Below are 22,833 nucleotides of genomic sequence, written 5' to 3' on the forward strand. Positions count from 1 at the left end.
TACTTCCCTCTTAGGACAGCCTTTGTTGCATCCCAAAGGTTTTGAGCATTGTGTTTTCATTTTCATTTGTTCCATGAATTTTTTAAATTCTTTAATTTCCTGGTTGACCCATTTATTCTTTAGTAGGATGCTCTTTAGCCTCCCTGTATTTGAATTCTTTCCAAATTTCCTCTTGTGATTGAATTTGAGTTTCAAAGCACTGTGGTCTGAAAATATGCAGAGAATGATCCCAGTCTTTTGGCACCGGTTGAGACCTGATTTGTGACCCAGGATGTGATCTCTCCTGGAGAATGTCCCATGTGCACTCAAGAAGAATGTGTCTTCTGTGGCTTTAGGGTGAAATGCTCTGAATATATGTGTGAAGCCCAGTGTGTCCAGTGTGTCATTTAAAGCCCTTATTTCCTTGCTGATCTTCTGCTTAAATGATCTGTCCTTTGCAGTGAGGGGGGTGTTAACGTCCCCTACTATTATTGTATTATCGTCGATGTGTTCCTTTGATTTTGTTATTAAGTGGCTTATATATTTGGCTGCTCCCATGTTATGGGCATAAATATTGACAATTGTTACATCTTCTTGTTGGATAGGCCCTTTAAGTATGATATAGTGTCCTTCCTCATCTCTTATTACAGTGTTTGGTGTAAAATCTAATTTGTCTGATATAAGGATTGCCACCCCAGCTTTCTTTTGATGTCCATTAGCATGATAAATGGTTTTCTAACCCCTTACTTTCAATCTGGAGGTGTCTTTGGGTCTAAAATGAGTCTCTTGCAGACAGCATATCTATGGGTCTTGCTTTTTTACCCAATGTAATACCCTGTGTCTTTTGATGGGGGCATTTAGCCCATTTACATTCAGGGTAACTATTGTAGGAGTTTAGTGCCATTGTATTGCCTGTAAGGTGACTGTTATTGTATATTGTCTTTGTTCCTTTCTGGTCTATGTTACTTTTGGGGTCTCTCTTTGTTTAGAGGATCCCTTTCAATATTTCTTGTAGGGCTGGTTTGGTGATCACAGATTCTTTTAGTTTCTGTTTGTCCTGGAAGCTTTTTACTCTCCTATTTTCAGTGACAGCCTAGCTGGATAATGTATTCTTGGCTCTGTATTTTTCTCGTTTAGTACCCTGAATATATCATGCCAGTCCTTTCTGGCCTGCCAAGTCTCTGTGGATAGGTCTGCTGCCAATCCAAAGTTTTTACCATTGTAGATTACAGACCTCCACTTAATTTCCACCTGTAGGAAAATCATAATAGAATATTGATTTTTGTTAGAGCATGGTACTCATTGTCATCTGTCAGGAAATTGATGTATAAACATAAAATCTATACTTTATGGCCCTCAGGTTCAGAAGGTGTGGTCTTTAATATATTAAACATTTTTCTTCTCAACTATGTACCTTGTATTTGGATTAGCAGTATATGATACCTTATGTCAATTTGAAATTGCTGTCATTTCACTGTAATTAGAAACCTAGCCAAGATAACATCTGTTGAAGAAGGGAAGTCTAATGCAGTCTGCCTGGGGTACTTGTTAAAAATATAAATTCTCAGATTCTATATCCAGAGATTCTAATTCACTAGGTCGGAGTTAGGGCTTAGGACTCATTTTTAACATGCTCCCTAGAAGATTCTGATTTCACACTTTGAGAATGGTTAAGTTTTGATTCCTTGGGAATAGCCACTTGGGCAACACCAGTGAGAATGTGGTAAAGCTATTACCAGGTGGGTGGTGTTGGCCATTCGCTTATTCGATGCCCCTTATACAAGCACTCCCGGGACAATTTACTGTTAGCTTAGGGACGGGGGAAAAAGGTTTTCTTCTAATGAACTGAGAAGTTTCTACTACTAGTTAGGAATTTTGCATCTTTTTCTTGCTGCAGGGAAACTCAGAGCTAGGTTTTGTACTACATTGCTATTTTTTCAATGACTCTGCTTTTTGAATGCTTCTCCCACCACCCCGACCACAGCCCCCTTTTTGTTAATGACTTTTGATCTTCCAGCATCTAGTTTTCTTTTCCCTGATTTTTTTTTAATTTAAGTTACTGCAAATTTTTCTTAGACATTCTCAAGTTACATACTACAAAAGCCAAAGACTATTTCCAGGTGGTAATGACCTATTCCTAGAGCACAATTGCCTTAGGACAACGTACGTCATGATTTCAAAGCACCCGAGGCAGTTTAGACGAATCTTGTAGTTGTGTGATTCCAGCTGCTGAAGTATCGAAACTTTGACTTAGTTTCAGCTATGAGCTGTCGTCCATAGTTGGAGGCTCTAAACTGTACCCTCTCTGAGAGTAATTTTGTAAAGATCAACACCGAATGAATCAGATTAGCAACGTTGTTAATGGAGATGGAAGATTCTGTGTATTTCTCATAATCCCCCAAAGTCCATCGTTTACATCAGAGTTCACTCTTGGTAAGTGTACATTTTATGGGTTTTGACATATGTACAATGACTTCATCCACCATTATAATATTGCACAGAATAGTTTCACTAGCCTAAAATTTCCCTGTGCACTGCCTATTCCTCTCTTCCTCTTCCCTCAGCCTTGTAACCACTGATATTTTTTTACTGTCCCCATAGTTTTGCCTTTTTTTCACTTTGTCGTATGCATTTAAATTTCCTCCATGTCTTTTCATGGCTTGATAGCTTCTTTCATTTTATTTGAGACAGAGAATGAGAGAGAGAGAGAATGAGTGGGCGGGGGGAGGGACAGGGACAAGCAGACTCCCTGCAGAGCAGGGAGCCTGATGCAGGACTCAATCCCGGGACTGACCTGAGCTGAAGGCAGATGCTTAACCCACTGAGCCACCCTGGGTGTCCCAGCTCATTTCTTTTTAATGTTACATAGTACTCCATAGTCTGGAGGTACCACCGTTTGCCCATGCTTCCGAGCTGTGGCAATGATGAAAAAAGCTGCTATAAATATCTGTGTGCTGGCTTTTGTGTGGACATAACTTATTTGAGGGAATATGATTGCCAGTTCATTGGATTCATTTTTAATTCTTGGGGTTTTAGTGAAGTGTCTGATTATAGTTGGTTTTTCATGTGTCTTGATGTCCAGGGAAAGAATCTAGGCAGAATATATAGGTTTGGGTAATAGTTTTATTTATCATTGTAAATTAATAAACCTATATAATTGGGTAACAGTTTTATTTATCATTGTAAATTAATAAACCTGCTTCAGTCTGTTGCAGATTTGAATTTGGTAGAGTGAGGCTAGTCAGGGTCTTATCCCCCCTGGCATGTAGGAGGCACAAGCCTGGATCTTCCAGTGTTGGGACCTGACTGATGAGGTGGTCTTGCCAGCTGCCACTTCGGTCTGCTTTCTCATCTCTACTGCTTTCTGTACTTACTATGCTATCTTCAGTGGCTGGGCTGATAGCTTGCCAAATACGAGGGGTGCTTCATCAGAATTACAGGGGATCACAATTGCATGCTGGCCTTGCTCTTTCCACCTGTGTTACTTTGGGAAATGACTTGTTCCTTGCAGTGTGAATGGCCTTAGTAATGTCCACCAACGCAATTCATTCTGACAGCTTTTATGATGAATAACATTACTTGAATTTATTTCTTATAGAAAGGCCTTTGTTTAACAAAAAGTGGATTAAGACACAAAAGAAGTGTGTGTCTCCTAATACAGAGCTTGCTCCTTTTTTACTATGTTATTTTGGCAAATGTGACATAATAAGGAAAATATACTTGGTCTCTGCCTCAGGTTCCTGACACAAAGCTCCCCAAACCCATGTAATTTCCTGTGTGTTAGGGGTGCTAGGAGCATCTTTTGTTTGTTAATCTTGAAAATCTGCTGGGGAGCCTCGATGGCTCAGTTGGTTAAGAGTCTGCCTTCAGGTTACCTCGTGAATCCGGGGTCCTAGGATCCAGTCCCATGTTGGGCTTCTTGCTCAGCGGGGAGTCTGCTTCTCCCGCTGTCGCTGCCCCTCCACCCCACTTGTGTTCTCTTCCTCTCTCAAATAAATAAAATCTTAAATGGGCACCTGGGTGGCTCAGTCGGTTTAGCGTCTGCCTTTGGCTCAGGTTATGATCCCAGCATCCTGGGATCAAGCCCCTCTTCTGGCTCCCTGCTCAGCTAGGAGTCTTCCTCTCCCTCTGCCTGCCATTCCCCTTCCTTGTGCTTGCTCTCTTTCTGTGAAATAAGTAAAAATCTTAAAAAAAAAAAAAAAAACTGCCAAGGGGCGCCTGAGTGGCTCATTCTGTTGAGCCTCTGATTGGGCTCAGGTGACGATCTCAGGCTCCTGGGATTAAGCTCCGCCTCCAGCAGTATGTCTGCCTGAGGATTCTCTTCCTTTCCCTCTGTCCCTACCTCCGCTTGCACTCTCTATCTAAAATAACATCTTTAAAAAAAATAAAAAGTGCCAGTTATTTTACCAGCAAAAAAATGGGCTTATTTAGGGGTACCTGGCTCAGTTGGTGGAACTCTTGGTCTCTGGGTGATGAGTTCAAGCTCCGTGTTGGATATAGCGGTTACTTAAAAACACGGCCATTTAAAAAAAAGGGGGGGTTTTTTAGGAATAAAAGAGAATTGCAATCCAGGATAAATAAACTGTGGCAAAATCCATAGGAAGGTCAGAAGGAATAAAGGAGAAGCATGCTTTTTAAGGAGAAGAGGGATAAGTTGGGAAGTCTGTTATAAACTAAAAGTCCACTGACATAAAGTGGGAGTTCATAGTATGGTGGCTTTTCATTGGCTGAGCTATTGGCTCATGTAGGCATGAGATGGCTTTTCATTGGCTGCGCGTCTCTACTTTTAGCCGGAATAATAGAGTAGTGCCTGGATGCAAGGTCAAGTCCATGTAAAGTCAAGTTCAGCTCTTCCTGTTGGGTCTGCAGTTGACTACCAGTGATGGTAGGGTGAGAGCTCCCTCTGTGAAACCTCCTGACTACATTTTAGTGAGATTTCTAATTACTGATTTTCACATGTTCTAATATTTGGTCTTCAACCCCTGTTCCTGACACCAACAACTTCTAAAGAAGGCCCTTGGAATCTCCAAAGCGATTAGTGTCTACCATGCTCATAATGACTGGTGGCTGGGGTCCCCTAGATAGCTTCTGGATGGGGGCTGGTCACCAGAAAGATCACACCTTAATTAGGAGTGTGGAACTTTTAGCCTCACCTCCATTCTCTAGAGAGGGAAGAGGGGCTGGGGATGAATAGTCAGTCATGCCTACATGAGGAAGTCTCCATGAAAATCCCGAAACTGTGGGGTTTGGAGGGCTTCCGGGTTGGTGACCATACCCACACAGTGACAGGGTGGTATACCTCAAACTGTGGGGACCGACTCCTGTGCTCAAGACCCTTCTGGGTACCCCTTCTGTAGCTGTTCATCTGTTCTTTGTTATATCTTTCCTAGTAAACTGGTAAACGTAAGGGTTTTCTTGATTTCTGTGAGCAGTTCTAGCAAATGATCAAACCTGAGTATGAGCTGTGGAAACCCCTGATTTATAGCTCGTGGCTGAGAAGTACAGGTGACAGCCTGGGACTTGTGACTGGCATCTGAAGTGGGGGCAATCTTTTGGGACTGAGCCCTTAACCTGTGGCGTCTGCACTAATCTGGCCAGCTAGTATCAGCTTTGAGGTAAATTGTGGGACACCCAGTTTGTGTCTGCCAAGAATTGGAGAATTTCTTGGAGTGGAAACCCCCCCCCCCATATGATATCAGAAGTGCTGTGAGATTGGAGGAAGAAAGTTTTCCCTTGAGCAAGTGACTTGTTTTTCCCTGAGCTTCCGTTTCTTATTTTATCCTATCTCCATGCTGGTTAACTTCAGGAGAAGCAAGATAAAGTCCAAGCTCTTTCCCGTGTCATACGAGAATTTTAAGTTAGGGCTCAGCCTCTTTTCACCCCTGCTAGTCTTTTTCTTCTGCTACGGGCTCCTGCCCCCACCCTGGGCTACACCTCCAGCTCTAACTGTGCGGGACTTTTTGAGGCTCCCTAAACAGGTCCTGAGCTCTACTATACTTTGGTCTCCGCTATTTTCCCTTCAAGGTTCCCTTCCTGTTACTACTGCACGTCTTTCCCACACACCACCCCCAACAATATACAACGGTCTTCTTGTCTGTGCTTCCAAAGCACTGCGCTCACTTTTATTCCAAGAGTTAGTCTTTGTATAATGGCTGCTGGTTTTCACATGTATCCCTGTTAGAAATCTTTGAGATGCTTTCTGGCAAGAAACGGTCTTATTTATTTTTCCAGCCTATTCATTTTTCCTCTTTATTATATACTTCCTTCTCTTTTCTATAGGTTTAATTTGGCCTGTTTTTCTCCCCTTAACATTTTGAGATAGGGGATTATTTTCGATCTTCCATCTAACCTATACATTTAAGTCTTTAAGTTTCTCTCAGAATGCAGCTTGTGGCTACATTTCCCAAATTTTGACGTGTGGTATTTTTATCATCATTCTGTTCAAAATATTTTCTAATTTGCCTTGTGCTTTTTTAAAAATTAAAATGAAAAATTTTATTATTTTTTAAAGATTTGATCTATTTGAGAGAGAGAAAAAGTACAAGCAGGGGGAGAGGCAGAGGGAGAGGGAGAAGCTGACTCCCCACTGAGCTGGGAACCATCCTGGGGCTCTATCCCAGGACCCCAAGACCATGACCCGAGCCAAAGACAGACGCTTAACCACCTGAGCCACCCAGGCACCCCTGTGCTTTTTTTTTTTTTTTTTTAAGATTTATGTATTTATTTGAGAGAGACAGAGCACACAAACGTGTGTGTGTGTGTGTGTGTGTGTGTGTGTGTGTGTGTGTGGGCGGGGGAGGCGGAGGGGCAGAAGCAGAGGGAGAGGGAGAGAGAATCTCTAGCAGACTCCCTGCTGGTGTAGGAGCCTGATGTGGGGCTTGATCCCAGGACCCTGAGATCATGACCTGAGTGGAAATCAAGATTGGACCCTCAACCAGCTGCGCCACCCATGCGCTCCATGCTTTCTTTTTTGATGCAAGGTAATTTAGAATGATATGGCTTAATTTCTACACATGAGGATTTTCTAATAAACCTTTCTTTATTGACTTCCAACTGAATTCCACTGTGTACAGAGAAGCTACTCTGTGATTTCAGTCTTCTATATTTTTATTGTGGTAAAATGCACAGAGTATAAAAATTTACATTTTTTACATTTTTTAAGTGTGTAGTTCTGTGGCATTGGGTACATTCATATTGTTGGGTAGCCATCACCACCATCCATCTCCAGAACATTTTTTTTTAATCTTCCCAAACTCAAATTTCGTACTCATTAACGTGTAGTTTCTCATGTTCCTCTCTCGCCAGTCCCTAGCAACCACCATTCTACTTTCTGTCTCTTGGGAATTTGACTATGGTTTTTTTCTTTTTTTAAGATTTTATTTTTTAATTTAGAGAGAGGGTGTGCATGTGAGTGGAGAGGAGGAGCAGAGGGGGAAGGAGAGGAAAAGAATCTCAAGCAAACTCTGCTGAATGTGTAGACTGATACAGGGCTTGACATCAGAACCCTGAGATCGTGACCTGAGCCTTTATGGAATTTATCTTTTATGACTGGCGTATCTCACTGAGCATAATGTCCTCAAGGTTCATCCATGCTGTAGTATGTGTTGGAACTTCCTTGTAAAGGCCGTATAATACTCCATTGAATACATGTACCACATCAAAAAGAATAAAATACTTGGAAATTAACCTGGGAGGTGAAAGACATATACAGTGAAAACTATAAAATGTTGCTTAAAGAAATGAAACACAAATATGGAAAGACATCCCATGTTCATGGATTGGAAGAGTCAATATTATTAAAATGTCAGTACCACCCAAAGCAATCTATAGATTCTGTTTGATCCCTATAAAAATCCCAGTGACAGTTTCTGCTTACTTTCTTAATCAGAACATTTAGTCCTTTCTTGTTTCACTTTTTGTTGATAATTTGGGTTTATACCTTCCATTTTAGTATTTGCTTTCTATTTGTCTTGCCTGTGCTTTTTTTTTTCTCTTTTTCCCCCCTCCTCCCCCCATTACTGGATTATTTTTTAAACTTTACTTTTCCTTTCTATTAATCATACAATTTTTTTTAAAGATTTTATTTATTTGTCAGAGAGAGCGAGAGAGCACACAAGCAGGAGGAGTGGCAGGAGAGGGATAAGCAGGCTCCGTGCCCAGCAGGGAACCCAGTGCGGGACTCGATCCCAGGACCCTAGGATCATGACCTGAGCCGAAGGCAGACGCTTAACCAACTGAGCCACCCAGGTGTCCCTAATCATACATTTTTTATTAAGTAATTATCATGGAGATCAAAACATGCATCTTTGACCTACAAAAGTCTAATTAGTAATTTTATTTCTTCCTGGACTCATGCAAAGACCTTAGACTACTTGAATACTAATTCTGCTTACCCACTTCCTAACTCATATGGTGGATGTTTTAATCTTTGTGCATATAAAACTCCAAGAGCTGATATTAGTTTATATCATTTTTATTAATTTAGATTTATCCATATATTTACCCATTTCTTCCCCTCTGTATCCTCAGGTTTTCATCTGGAATGGTTTTCTTTATCCTTGAAGATCACCCTATTAATTTTTCTTTGCCGAAATTGTTTTTGTTTTTAAAAAATTTTTAATTGTAGTTACATGCATATAAAACATAAAGTTCGGTATTTGACCATTTTTTATTAAAATTTTTAAATTGTAAAATATAACAAAATTTACCATTTTAACTTTTTTTGAATGAGCTTTATTTTTTAGAGTAGTTTTAAGTTCACAGGAAAATTGAAGAGCAGGTAGAGAGATTTCCTCCTGCCTCCACACATGCATAGCCTACCCCATTACCAGGTTCCCCAACAGAGTGTACATTTGTTGCAATTGACAAACCTATATCCATAAATCATTATCACTCCAAGTCCATTGAAGTTCACTCTTGGTGTTGTATATTCTGTCAGTTTGGGAAAATTTACGATGATGTGTATCAAACAGAGTAGGTTCACCGCCTTAAAAATTCCCTGTGCCCCACGTATTCATCTCTTCCTCCCCCCTATTTTTAAAATTTAAAATATTTAATTGTGGTAATATACATAACATAAAATTTACCATCTTAACCTTCTGTTTTTTTCCATCTTAAACCATTTTTAAGTGTAAAGGTAAATAGTGACTACTCTTGGGTACCTCATATAAGTAGAACCATATAGATAGCATATGTCCTTTCAGGATGGCTTATTTTATTTAACTGAACGTCTTCGAGGTTCATCTGTGTGTGAGAACTTCATTCCTTTTTATGGCTGAGTATTCCATTGTACGTATATCACGCTTTTTGTCTGTCCATCTGTTGATGGATATTTGGGTTATTTCTACCTTTTGGCTGTTGTGAGTAATGCTGCAATCAACGCTGGCATACAAGTGTCTGAGTCTTTTTTAATGCTTGTGGTTATATGCCTGTAAGTAGAATTGATGAATCATATGGTAATTCTACATTTAGCTTTTTTAGGAACCACCAAAATGTTTTCCACAGTGGCAACACCATTTTATGTTTTCGCCAGCAGTGTATGAGGGTTCCAGTTTTTCCACATCCTTGCCAGCATTTGTTACTTTCCATTATTTTGATTATAGCCATACTATTAAGTGTGAGGCATTTCATTGTGGTTTCGATTTGGATTTCTGTGATGATTAATGATCGTCTTTTCAGGGCACCTGGGTGGCTCAGTCGTTAAGCATCTGCCTTTGGCTCAGGGCGTGATCCCAGCGATCTGGGATCGAGCCCCCACATCAGGCTCCTCTGCTGGAAGCCTGCTTCTTCCTCTCTCACTCCCCCTGCTTGTGTTCCCTCTCTCGCTGGCTGTCTCTATCTCTCTCAAATAAATAAATAAATAAAAATCTTAAAAAAAATGATCATCATTTCGTGTGTTTATTGGCCATTTGTATATCTTTGGAGAAATGTCTGTCCAAGTCCTTTATCCATTTTTCAGTTGGGTTGTCTTTTTTTTTTTAGGTTTTTATTTTAATTCCTGTTAACATATGGTGTTGTATTAGTTTCAGGTGTACATTATATTCATTCAACAATTCCATACATCACTGTGCGCTCATCATGACAAGTGCGCTCTTTAATCCTCTTCAGCTATTTCACCCATCCCCCACCCACCTCTCCTCTGGTAACCATCAGTTTGTTCTCTATAATTAAGAGTCTGTTTCTTGATTTGTCTCTCTTTTTTCTTTCCCCTTTGCTCATTTGTTTTGTTTCTTAAATTCCACATATGAGTGAAATATGGTATTTGTTTTTCTCTGACTTACTTTGCTTAGCATTATATTCTCTGGCTTCATCCATGCCATTGTAAATGGCAAGATTTCATTCTTTTTTATGGCTGAGTAATGTTCCATTGTATATATAGACCACATCGTCTTTGTCCATTCATCCATCTGTGGACGCTTAGGCTGCTCATATCTTGGCTATTGTAAATAATGCTGCTATAAACAGTAAGGATACATGTATCCCTTTGGGTGTATCCTTTGAATTGTGTTTTTCAGTTCCAGAATTTTTATTTAGGGTTCGAAAAAAAATACAGTTTAAAAATTTTCTGCTGAAATTTCAAGCTCATCTTTTATTTTCCTGAAAATATTAAATGTAGTTAAAACTCCATTATGCAGATGACTGATGAATCTGTTTATGTTGGCTGTTGTTTTCCTTGGTTCTCAGTCACAGAGTCTTTTGTCTTTTTCTATGCTTGGATATTTTTGTTGGAGTGCCAGATATATGATGAAAAATTATAATTCGAGCTTTGCAATAGTGTTATTTTCCTCCAAAAAGATGGAAATTTACTTGGGCAGGTAGCTGGGGTCAGTAGCAATCCTAGATCACTTTAAATTTACCTGAGAATAAGATTATTTGAAGTTGGCCTTTAATCCCTACAAGGGTTAGTTTATTTAGCACTGGTTCTTCCTTACTCTTAGAATGAAGACGTCTTGAGCCCAGTACAAATCCTAGAGAGTTTCTCAGCAGTTTCACCTTCCCTGGGGGGCTGTGATTTTTCAGTATTGATTTCTTAGCCCCTGAAATCTGTCTAAAGCTCTGTTCAGCTTTTTAGCTTCTTATATCAGGATTATCAGATGCCTCAGGGGAAAATATTGCTCTAAGTGCTTATTAGTCCAACTCTTTGGGTTTCCTTCTTCTCCCACATGTTGGCCTTGTAATTCTTTGCTGCCTTAGTAGCTCTCTGGGATGTACACATATTTTTAAAATTGTAGAAAATATACACAACTAAATTGACCGTTTTAACCATTTTTCAGTGTAGAGTCCAGTGGTATTAAGTACATTAATTGTGCAGCCCTCACCACCGCGTATCTGGAGCTCTTCATTTTATGAAACTGGAACTCTGTTCCCATTGAATAGTAACTCCCCATTCTCTTCTCTCAGCCCCTGACAACCCCCATTTTACTTTGTGTCTATGAGTTTGACTGCTCCAGGTGTCTCATATATGTGGAATCCTATCTTTTTGTGTTCGCTTATGTCATTTTAGCATAATGTCTTCAAAGTTCAGCCATGCTATAGCGTGTCTCAGAATTTCATTCCTTTTAATGGCTGGATACACCACGTTTTGTTTTCAGTGCATCATCAGTGGACAGCGGGGTGGCTCCCGCCTTTGGCTATTGTGTATAATGCTGCTATAACCCTAAATATGCAGGTGTCTGAGTCCCTGCTTTCCACTTGTTTTAGGTACATACCCAGAAGTGGAGTTGCTAGATCATTTGGTAATTCTATGTTTAGCTTTTTGAGGAATTATCCTACTGTTTTCCATAGTGGCTGCAGCATTTTACGTTCCCATCAGCAATGCACAAGGGTTCTAATTTTCCACATCCTCACCAGCACTTGTTTTGTTTGACTTTTTGCCATCATAATTGATGCGAAGTGATTTTCAAAAACAATTTATCTAGCTTTTCTAGTTTCCACCAGGAGGGTTGATCCAGATGTGAACCTCTCCGTCTTTCTTTTGCACCTAGCACGGTGCTGTATATAGAGTGGAAGGGAGGAGGAAAGGTAAAGAAAATGCCCTGAAAACTGAGGTGGTGTTCAAATATAAGACAGCAAAGTGTGATGGGTAAGCCTTGACTTCTGGAGTTAGAATGACCTGGATTTGAAGTTATGTGACTTTGAGCGAGTTATTTTACCTATGTTGAATAAGGATACTGTTTATATATAGATTTTTATTTTATGAAAAGCAGATTAGTAGATTAGGACTCCAAAAACTTGCATATTTGTCCAGGAATTGGTAAAAAAGAACGTAACACTATCTGCTTTACAAAGATGAAATGTCTGTTGTGAGGATAACATGAAATAATACAAAGAAAAGTTTCTGGCATTCAGTAAGTGCTCAGTAAATTTTAGCTGTTGTTTCCTGCAGTTGTAGTTTTTGTTGGCTTTTGAACCAAACATGCTGTCTATCATATTTGCTGATTCCAGTCCCGAGTCTAAGGTTAACTTGCTCTTTTTCAAAAGATATTTTTTGCCCCCAGTGGTGTCTGTGTAACAGGGTTTCCATTGCCAACTGTCTTTGTATTTGCAGCAAAAAGGAGCATTAATTATCTCTGTTCTCACTTATTCCTCATTTGGTTTTTCTTCTTCTGCTAGGACTCTGGTTAGGAGTAGAATGGGACAATCCCGAGAGAGGAAAGCATGATGGAAGCCACGAGGGGACTGTGTATTTTAAATGCAGGTAATTTTTCATTATGAATTTGCATGGTTATTTGGGGTAATATTCAATAATCGAATAAAGGGGGATGGAGAAGAAGAAATGTTTGGCTTTGGGCATAGTTATAATGTAGAATTTGTATTCTAAAAAAAACAATGTGCAGAGTTTTTTTTCCTTTGTTTTTAAAACTCTGGCTCTTAAGTTCACAAGTATGGCTGCTTGCTTTTTCCTTTTTGTGTTTTGTTTTTTGACAGCTTTTTTTAATTGGATAAATATAAACATTTCTCAACGATTCATTAACAATTTACAATCCACTAAGTGAATAATAAAAAAGAGGAATAGCCTAGATATCCAATAAGAAGCAGTTAATTAAACAGAATACAGAACATCCAAATAGTGGAATGCTAGGCCACCATTAAAAAAAGTTCTTATCTTGGAAAGAGTTACACCTTACATTGCATATCTACTAATATTTTTAACTGCTTGATTTCAGAGAAGCTTCATGAAGCTTTGAAAAGGATGGTTGGGACGCTTTCAGACAGGATTTTTTAAGTTTTTGTTGTTTTCCATAGTAGGTTTCAGTTTCTCAGAAATGTGTTGTTTTTTTGTTTATTTGAGAGAGAGAGAGAGAGCACAAGCCAGGGGGAAGGCAGGGAGAGGGAGAAGCAGAATCCCTGTGAAGCAGGGAGAGCAATGCGGGACTCGATCCCAGGACCCCGGAATCATGACCTGAGCCAAAGGCAGAGGCTTAACTGACTGAGCCGCTCAGGCGTCCCTCAAAAAGATCTTTTAACATCAAGCTTATTTTTCCTTAAGTGTGACACAATGAACACAGTCCTGGCCTGGAAGTCAAGAGGCCTCTAACTCTGCTCTTAACGATCCTCATGACCCCGAACGAGACTAAATTTACTAACTCTGAAATGGGGATCAAAATTAGATAATACAAAATACATTTCCTGGCCTACCATTCTGTAATTTTAGAGAATCGGGATGGAAGTAGAATCAACATGTTTATAGAGGCAGATGGCAGACATGGAACGAGGCCAGCTCAGAATGTGTCAAGAGTTCATGGAAGATACATTTAGAGAGGTGTGGAAATAGAAATTTCTTATCCTGACCTGTTGATCCCTCACCTACCTGAACCATGACCTCCTACACCTTCCAGTGAAGGAACTTTTCCTCAAGAGCCTGCCCAGCACAGTTCCCTCTTCTAAAAGCTTGCCCACATCATTCGTGATTGCATAGACCTTAATGGGCTCTGCTGGAATGATGTCTTCAGTCTTGGCTATTCTTAGGGTAAATCAAGAGTTGTTTCAGTCCTGACAGATCTTCAGGCTTTGCCCTGAAGTGCTGGTGGGAGGCCTCGGTTCAGGGACAGAGACTCAGTGTTTGGATTCTTGCCCTTGGGATAGCATTTCCTTATTTCATCACGTCGTTGAGTGTAGTCATTCCTGAGCATTTACAGACTAAAATATGTATTCTCCTGTTACAAACTACTGTTCTTTCATTTCACTAAAATGAGCCTTTTGTTGATTTTAAGTCCTATATGGGTAGGTAATGTTAAGTATGAATTCCATTTCGGATATTTATGGGGCAGTACAGAAGGGAGCATTGGGTCTGATGTGGTGGAGAACCAGTGGTCTAGACCAAAGGAGTCACCATTATAGTTGTTAATGCTTGTGTTGGCATAATTAGAACATGACTAATAGAGATTATATCAGTATCTTGGAATCTCTGCATCAGACAAAACAGATTACATGTATTTGTTATTAAGTTTATTGAGATCTCTTCCTAATATACCACACACACTTCTTCCCTGTCAAAACGCATGTTTGGGGGTGGCCTTAGGAGGTGGTCTGGTCTACTCCCTAATCCTCTTCTGACAGTGTCACACCGACTACTTGGGTGGTGGGCGGGAGTGGGGGTTGATCATTTCATGTCACTCTTTAGTTTCAGTCTGATCTCTTATATGACCTGAGGTAAGTACGCAATCTCCTGAGCTCGTACCCATAATTAATATTTGTGACACAGTTTACGGGTTTATCCCAGAATTTATGGCTATGAACCACTCATCAGCATGCTCCCAGGTGCTTCTGTTCTCCATCTCTTTTTTTTGGTGGGGGAGTAGAGAGGTTCAGTTAAGGTGATTAACCTTGAAGTTCTTTCCACTTTGCCCCTAGATAGCAGAGTGATTTCCAGCTTTTTTTCTTTCAACCTAAACTAGAGAGTACACTCTAAACGGAACTGTGTGGGTCAGTAACCCACTGCTCAGGTTTTATTTAAAATGTTCTCTTTCTAAGCAGTTATCTTATTTTTTTGTTGAGCAAGAAATCTTGTGGGATTTTTTTTTTTTAAGATTTTATTTATTAGAGCACAGAGGGAGAAAAGGAAAAACAGGCTCCCCGCTGAGCAGGGAGCCAGATGTGGGGCTCAATCCCAGGACCCTGAGATCATGACTTGAGCAGAAGGCATATGCTGAACTGACTGAGCCACCCAGGTACCCCCCCCTTTTTTTTTTTAAGATTTTGTTTTTTTGAGAGAGAGAGCATGCACACACAAGTGGGGCGGGGTGGGGGGAAGTGGCAGAGAGAGAGGGAGAAGCAGGCTCCCTGCTGAGCAGGGAGCCCAAAGTGGTTCTGGGTCCCAGGACTCTGAGATCATGACCTGAGCTGAAGGCAGATGCTTAACCGACTGAGCCACCCAGGCGCTTCCCCCCGCCTTTTTAAAGAAATCTTAAAATGTGATTTTTTGCGGTGTCTGGCTGGCTCAGTCAGTAGAGTATGCCACCCTCGATCTTGGGGTTGTAAGTTTGAGCCTCCGTTGGGTGTAGAGAGTACTTAAAATCTTTAAAGGGGTGTCTGGGTGTCCCAGTCAATTAAGCGTCCAACTGTTGATCTTTGCTCAGGTCTTGATCTCAGGGTTGTGAATTGAAGCCCTGTGTTGGGCTCCACACTAAGTGTGGAGCCTACTTAAAGTTACTAACTTTAAAAAAAAAAAGTGACTTTTCTTTGGCACCAGTGAATGGAATACTTGACATCAGAGGAAACACACTGTTCTAGACTTTGTGCACAATACTGGATGACTTACAAAATAGAATCTTGTACTGCTCATCCCGTGTGTGTCATAAGATTGTTGTGAAGTATTTCGAGGTTCTTGAATGAGCATTCATGGATTAGTATAAATTATTCCTGTTATGGTGTAAAGTGTTAAAAAATTTTTTTTTTAAAAAGTCACTGTGTACTGACAGTTTGCAGGCAGGGCACATTTCTGCAAAAGGTGAAGAAGAGAGGTGTTTCATTCTTGGAAGACTCCCATAAATCAGGGCTGAATAAAAATTGCATCACTCAGCATCAGTCTAGAAAAAAAACTGAGCTAAACAGCTAATTTTCCGATGGGAAAATTAGTTACCAGTTCAGTTCTCACGTGAAGCAATGTACATTGAGTGAAATGGAAGTTAGTTATGCAAGCTTGCCTAAAAGGCTCTAAACATGTCTAAATTTTTCTGCAGCAAAATAGGGTATAATGGTCAACAAGATTTATTGCAGTCTGCCCGGAGACCCAGCCTTTCCCAGAATGAAGCATCTAAAGCCCCAACAAGAAAAATGCTTACTATGGGGAGTTTTGGATCTGTTGAGGACCCTTGCCTTTGAGTAATATTGCCAGATTCGGGTAATAAAAATACAAAATGCATAGTGAAATTTGGATTTTTAGATCAACAGCCCATCATTTTTTAGTATCGGTGTGGGACATGTATGGGACATACTTACACTAAAAAAGGATTGGCTATTGGTCTGAAATCAGATTTAACTGGGCATCCGGAATTTTAGCTGACAAACCTGTTGGGGAGATAAATAGTGCAGAGTGAATCTCCATGACAGGGCTTCATGACAGTCTTCCACTCCCACAAGAGCCATGGTCAGGGTGTGGATTTCATTCAGAGCATCTGTAATTGGTGGGCAGGAGGACGGAGCCGGAACAAGCTGAATGCTTACAAGAGAAGAATGTTTGGACTCTCCTCCTTCCACTCCCTGCCTCCCCCCAATTTTTTTCTCTTTGGAGAGGGTTCAAACTTTCAGTGTTTGGATATACCATCTCAGTATTCATCTAGAATCTCAGTGGAGTCTATGTAAATTATTAGTTCATTTTTGGAGATTTATTGTTATGGGTGGGCACGCATTCACTTGGTATTTTTCAGTATTTGCTGGTCTGTTTTGTTTTCTGAGAAACCCTCCAGGAATGTTCCAGAGGAAACTGATCTTTGTTGTTATCTTTTGATGTGTAAAGGGCACAGCATCTACTTTGCAGCTACCTGATACATACCATTCTAACTCCTTTGATCTGCCTGTAGTCAAACTAAACAGTAGTAAAGATCTCTTCTTGAATGGTTTGTTACCACTGTTTAAAATTTAGAACAAAAAGTGAAAACCATGGCATTTGTTTTGTATTGTTTTCTCATTTATTAGAACTGTGCTAGTTTTTAAATTTATATGCTTACACTTTTTCATTTATTTTTTTGTTGCCGTATAGTTGACATACAATGTTATGTTAGTTTTAGGTGCACAACATTGTGGTTTGGCAATTCTGTGCATCGTACAATGCTCAGCACAGTAAGTATAGTCTCCAACTGGAACATAGTGTTGACTATATTCCCTGTACCGTAGTTTTCATCCATGACCTTTTTTAAAAAAATATTTATTTATTATTTTTTAGTGGGGTGTTGGGACAGAGGGAGAGAGAATCCTTAATCAGACTCCCCACTGAGCACGGAGCCCAACGTGGGGCTCAATCCCAGGAGCCTGCGATCATGACCTGAGCTGAAATCAAGAGTCAGCCGCCTAACTGACTGAACCACCCAGGTGCCGCGCCGCCCCACCCCCATGACCTATTTTTAACTGGAGGTTTGTACCTCTTAATCCCCTTCACCTGTTATGCTTTCCCCACCGGCCTCCCCACTCTGGTAACCACCAGTTCTCTGAATTTAGGAGTCTGTTCCTGTTTTTGTTTATTCATTTGTTTTTTTAGATTCCTCATATAAGTGAAATCACATGGTATTTGTCTTTCTCTGTCTGACGTATTTCATTTCGCATGATACCCTCTAGGATATTGTTGTTGTGAACACGTAGTGTGTTCCTGTTGTCGTGAATGGCAAGATTGCATTCTCTTTTATGGCTGAGTAAATATTCCATTGTATATTTGTGTGTCTGTGCCACGTCTTTATCCATTCATCTATGGATGGACGCTTAGGTTGCATCTATATCTTGGCTGTTTTAAATAATACTGCAATAAACATAGGGATCCATATATGTTCTTGAATTAGTGTTTGTTTTCTTTGGTTAAATACCCAGCAGTGGAATTGCTGGATTGTATGATATTTCTATTTTTAATTTTTTGAGGAACCTCCATACTGTTTCCCATAGCGGCTGTACCAATTTACATACCCACATAACAGTGGGTTATCTGTTGTCTTTTTGATAGTAGCTCTTCTGACTGGTATCTCATTGTTTTTGTATGTATGTACTTATTTTAAAGATTTCATTTCATTTATTAGAGAGAGAGAACATGAGCAGGGGGACGGGCAGAGGGAGAGCGAGAAGCAGACTCCCCACTGAGCAGGGAGTCAGATGTGGGGCTCGATCCCAGGACCCTGAGATCATGACCCGAGCTGAAAGCAGACGCTTAACCAACTGAGCCACCCCAGGTGACCCTTGTCTTAATTCTTTTTTTAAAGATTTTTATTTTTAAGTAATCTCTTCACCCAATGTGAGACTTGAATTTACAACCCGAGATCATGACCTGAGCTGAAACCAAGAGTCTGATGCTCAACTGACTGCACCACCCAGGTGCCCCTAAGATTTTATTTTTAAGCAATCTCTACACCCAACATGGGGTTCGAACTCACAACCCTGAGATCGAGAGTCGCTTGCTCTACAGACTGAGCCACCCAGGCGCGCCTCTCATTGTGGTTTTGATCTGCATCCCCCGATAGTGATGCTCAGTATCTTCTCGTGTCTGTTGGCCATTTGTAGGTCTGCTTTGGAAAATGTCTATTCAAGTCTTCTGCCCAATTTTTAGTTGGATTATCTAGGTTTTTTTGGTGTTGAGTTGTGTGTTTTTTATGTATTTTGAATATTAATTCCTTATTGGATATGTCATTTGCAAATATCTCCTCCCATTCAGTAGGTTGCTTTTTCTTTTCTTTTCTTTTCTTTTCTTTTCTTTTCTTTTCTTTTCTTTTCTTTTCTTTTCTTTCCCTTCCTTTCCTTTCCTTTCCTTTCCTTTCCTTTTTTTCCCCCCTGGAGATTGTATTTTTAAGTAATCTCTACACCCAACATGGAGCTCGAACTCTCAGCCCAGAGATCAAGAGTTGCACGCTCCACTGCCAGAGCCAGCCAGGTGCCCCGTGTTTTTGTTTTGTTGATGAGTTCCTTCCTGTGCAAAGACTTCTTAGTTTGGTGTCGTCCCAATAATTTATTTTTGCTTTTGCTTCCCTTGCTTCAGGAGACATATCCAGAAAAATGCTGTTAAACAGATTGCTGCCTGTGTTTGTTTTAGGAGTTTAATGGTTTCAGACCTTACATTTAGGTCTTTAATCCATTTTGAATTTATTTTTGTACATGATCTAAGAAAGTGATCCAGTCTCACTCTTGCATGTAGCTGTCCATTTTTCTTGACATCATTTATTGAGAAGACTGCTATTTCCCCTTTGTATATTCTTGTCTTCTTTGTCATAGGTTGATCATTGGGGTTTCTGTCTCTCCCCTGGGCTCTCTCTTCTGTTCTGTGTCAATACCTTCTTGTTTTGATTAGTTCAGCATTGTAGTACAGCTTGAAATTTGGGATTGTGATACCTCCAGCTTTGTTCTCCTTTCTCAGGATTGCTTTGGCTATTCGGGGTATTTTCTGGTTCCATACAGATTTTAGGATGATTTGTTCCAGTTCTGTGGAAATAAAGTTGATGGTATTTTGACAATTGACATTGAATATGGGTAGATTGCTCTAGGTAGCATAGACCTCACAATATTTGTTCTTCCAATCCATGAGCATGGAATGTTTTTCCATTTCTTTGTGTCTTCCTCAGTTTCTTCCATGAGTGTTCTACCGTTTTCTGAGTACAGATGCTTTGCCTCTTTGGTTAGATTTATTCAAACCATTTATTTGGTTTTTGGTGCAATTGTAAATGGGATCGATGCCTTAATTTTTCCTCTTCTGTCTCATTGTTGGTGTCTAGGAATGCAACTGATTTCTGTGCATTGATTTTCTATCCTGCCACTTTACTGAATTCCTGTATGAGTTCTAGCAGTTTTGGGGTGGAGTCTTTCTGGGTTTTCCACATAGGATATCATGTCATCTGCAGAGAGTGAGAGTTTGACTTCTTCTTTGCCAATTTGCATGCTTTTATTTCTTTTTGTTGTCTAATTGCTGAGGCTAGGGCTTCTGGTACTGTGTTGAACAGCAGTGGTGATAGAGGACATCCCTGCCATATTCCTGACCTTAGGGGAAAAGCTCTCAGTTTTTCCCCATTGAGAATGACATTCTTTGTGGGTTTTTCATTGATTGCTTTTATGATATTGAGGTATGTATCCTCTATCCCTACACTGTGAAGACTTTTCAGCAAGAAAGGATGCTGTACTTTGTCAAATGCTTTTTCTGCATCGTATGGTTCTAGTCCTTTCTCTTACTAATTTAGTGTATCACACTGATTGATGTTGAACCTGCCATGCAGTTCAGGAAAAATCCCACTTGGTCGTGGTGAATAATCCTTTTAATGTACTGTTGGATCCTGTTGGCTAGTATTTTGGTGAGAATGTTTGCATCCATGTTCATCAGGGATACTGGTCTGTAATTCTCCTTTTTGGTGGTGGGGTCTTTGGTTTTGGGATCAAGGTAATGCTGGCCTCATAAAATGAGTTTGGAAGTTTTCCTTCCATTTCTATTTTTTTGAAACAGCTTCAGAAGAATAGGTATTCATTCTTCTTTAAATGTTTGGTAGAATTCCCCTGGGAAGTCATCTGTCCCTGGGCTCTTGTTTGTTGGGAGATTTTTGGATTATTGCCTTAATTTTCTTGCTGGTTATGGGTCTGTTCAGGTTTTCTATTTCTTCCTCGTTCAGTTTTGGTAGTTTAGATGTCTCTAGGAATGCATCCATTTCTTCCAGATTGTCTTTTTTGTTGGCATATAATTGCTCATAATATGTTCTTATAATTGTATTTTTTCAGTGTTGGTTGTGATCTCTCCTCTTTCATTCATGATTTTGTTTATTTGGGCCCTGTCTCTTTTCTTTCGGTAAGTCTGGCCAGGGGTTTGTCAATGTTATTAATTCTTTCAAAGAATCAGCTCCTAGTTTCATTGATCTGTTCTACTGTTCTTTTGATTTCTATTTCATTGATTTCTGCTCTAATCATTATTATTATTTTTAAAGATTTTATTTATTTATTTGACAGAGAGACAGCCAGCGAGAGAGGGAACACAGGCAGAGGGAGTGGGAGAGGAAGAAGCAGGCTCATGGCAGAGGAGCCTGATGTGGGGCTCGATCCCAGAACACCGGGATCATGCCCTGAGCCAAAGGCAGATGCTTAACCGCTGTGCCACCCAGGCGCCCCTAATCATTATTAATTCTCTTCTCCTTCTGGGTATAGGCTTTATTTACTGTTCTTTCTCTAGCACCTTCAGGTGTAAGGTTAGGTTGTGTATTTGAGATCTTTCTTGTTCCTTGAGAAAGGCTTGTGTTGCTATATACTTCCCTCTTAGGACTGCCTTTGCTGCATCCTAAATGTTTTGAACAGTTGTGTTTTCATTTTCATTTGTTCCATGAAATTTTTTAAATTCTTCCTCAATTTCCTGGTTGACCCATTCATTCTTTAGTAGGATGCTCTTTAACCTCCATGTATTGGAATTCTTTCCAAATTTCCTCTTGTAATTGAATTTGAGTTTCAGAGCACTGCGGTCTGAAAATATGCAGAGAATGATCCCAATCTTTTGGCACCAGTTGAGACCTGATTCATGACCCAGGATGTGATCTCTTCTGGAGAATGTCCCATGTGCACTCAAGAAGAATGTGTCTTCTGTGGCTTTAGGGTGAAATGCTCTGAATATATGTGTGAAGCCCAGTGTGTCCAGTGTGTCATTTAAGGCCCTTATTTCCTTGCTGATCTTCTGCTTAGGTGATCTGTCCATTGCAGTGAAGGGAGTGTTAACGTCCCCTACTGTTATTATATTATGGTCAATGTGTTTCTTTGATTTTGTTATTAAGTGGCTTATATATTTGGCTGCTCCCATGTTATGGGCATAAATATTGACAATTGTTATGTCTTGTTGGCTACACCCTTTATGATACAGTGTCCTTCCTCATGTCTTATTACAGTCTTTGGTTTAAAATCTAATTTGTCTGATACAAGGATTGCCACCCCAGCTTTCTTTTGACGTCCAATAGCATGATAGGTGGTTTCCTCCCCCCACTTTCAATCTGGAGGTGTCTTTGGGTCTAAAATGAGTCTCTTGCAGAAAGCATATCTATTGGTCTTGCTTTTTTACCCAATGTGATACCCTGTGTCTTTTGATGGGGCATTTAGCCCATTTACTTTCAGGTAACTATTGAAAGATAGAAGTTTAGTGTCATTGTATTGCCTGTAAGGTGACTGTTACTGTATATTGTGTCTGTTTCTTTCTGGCCTATGTTACTTTTGGGCTCTTTTTATTTAGAGGACCCCTTTCAGTATTTCTTGTAGGTCTGGTTTGGTAATTACAAATTCCTTTAGTTTCTTTTAGTTTGTCCTGGAAGCTTTTTTTCCCCCACTCCTTCCTTTTTGAATGACATGTTTCTTAGATACATTGAATATATTTATATTCACATCAGATGTTTTATATTGAGTATATCCTTATTTCAAAAGTTGACTTCTTTTTCTTTAAAGCTTTTATTTAAATGCCAGTTAACATACAGTATAATATTAATTTCAGGTGTGCAATATAGTGATTCAACACTTCCATACAACACCTGATGCTCATCCCAAGTGCAGTTCTTAATCCCCATCGCCTATTTAACCCATCCCCCCACAGCAATCAGACAACAAGAAGAAATAAAAGGCATCCAAATTGTCAAGGAAGACGTAAAACTTCACTACTTGCAGGTGACACAATATTCTACATAGAAAACCAAAAGACTCCACTAAAAAATTAGTAGAACC

The 22,833-nt window shown here is 40.0% G+C and overlaps 1 protein-coding gene across 2 annotated transcripts in view; it reads left to right on the plus strand.

Moving 5' to 3' along the window:
• The window catches only part of TBCE (tubulin folding cofactor E), a 75,822-nt gene that overhangs the window by 27,560 nt on the left and 25,429 nt on the right, over positions 1 to 22,833 (plus strand). For both annotated transcript variants that reach the window (XM_008689565.2, XM_008689566.2), the window contains exon 3: positions 12,592 to 12,676. In XM_008689565.2, coding sequence (XP_008687787.1) covers positions 12,592 to 12,676 — 85 coding nt within the window. The remainder of the gene's footprint in view (positions 1 to 12,591; positions 12,677 to 22,833) is intronic.

The sequence above is a fragment of the Ursus maritimus genome, unplaced genomic scaffold, assembly GCF_017311325.1.
Source record: "Ursus maritimus isolate PB19 unplaced genomic scaffold, ASM1731132v1 scaffold_7, whole genome shotgun sequence".
Lineage (NCBI taxonomy): Eukaryota > Metazoa > Chordata > Mammalia > Carnivora > Ursidae > Ursus > Ursus maritimus.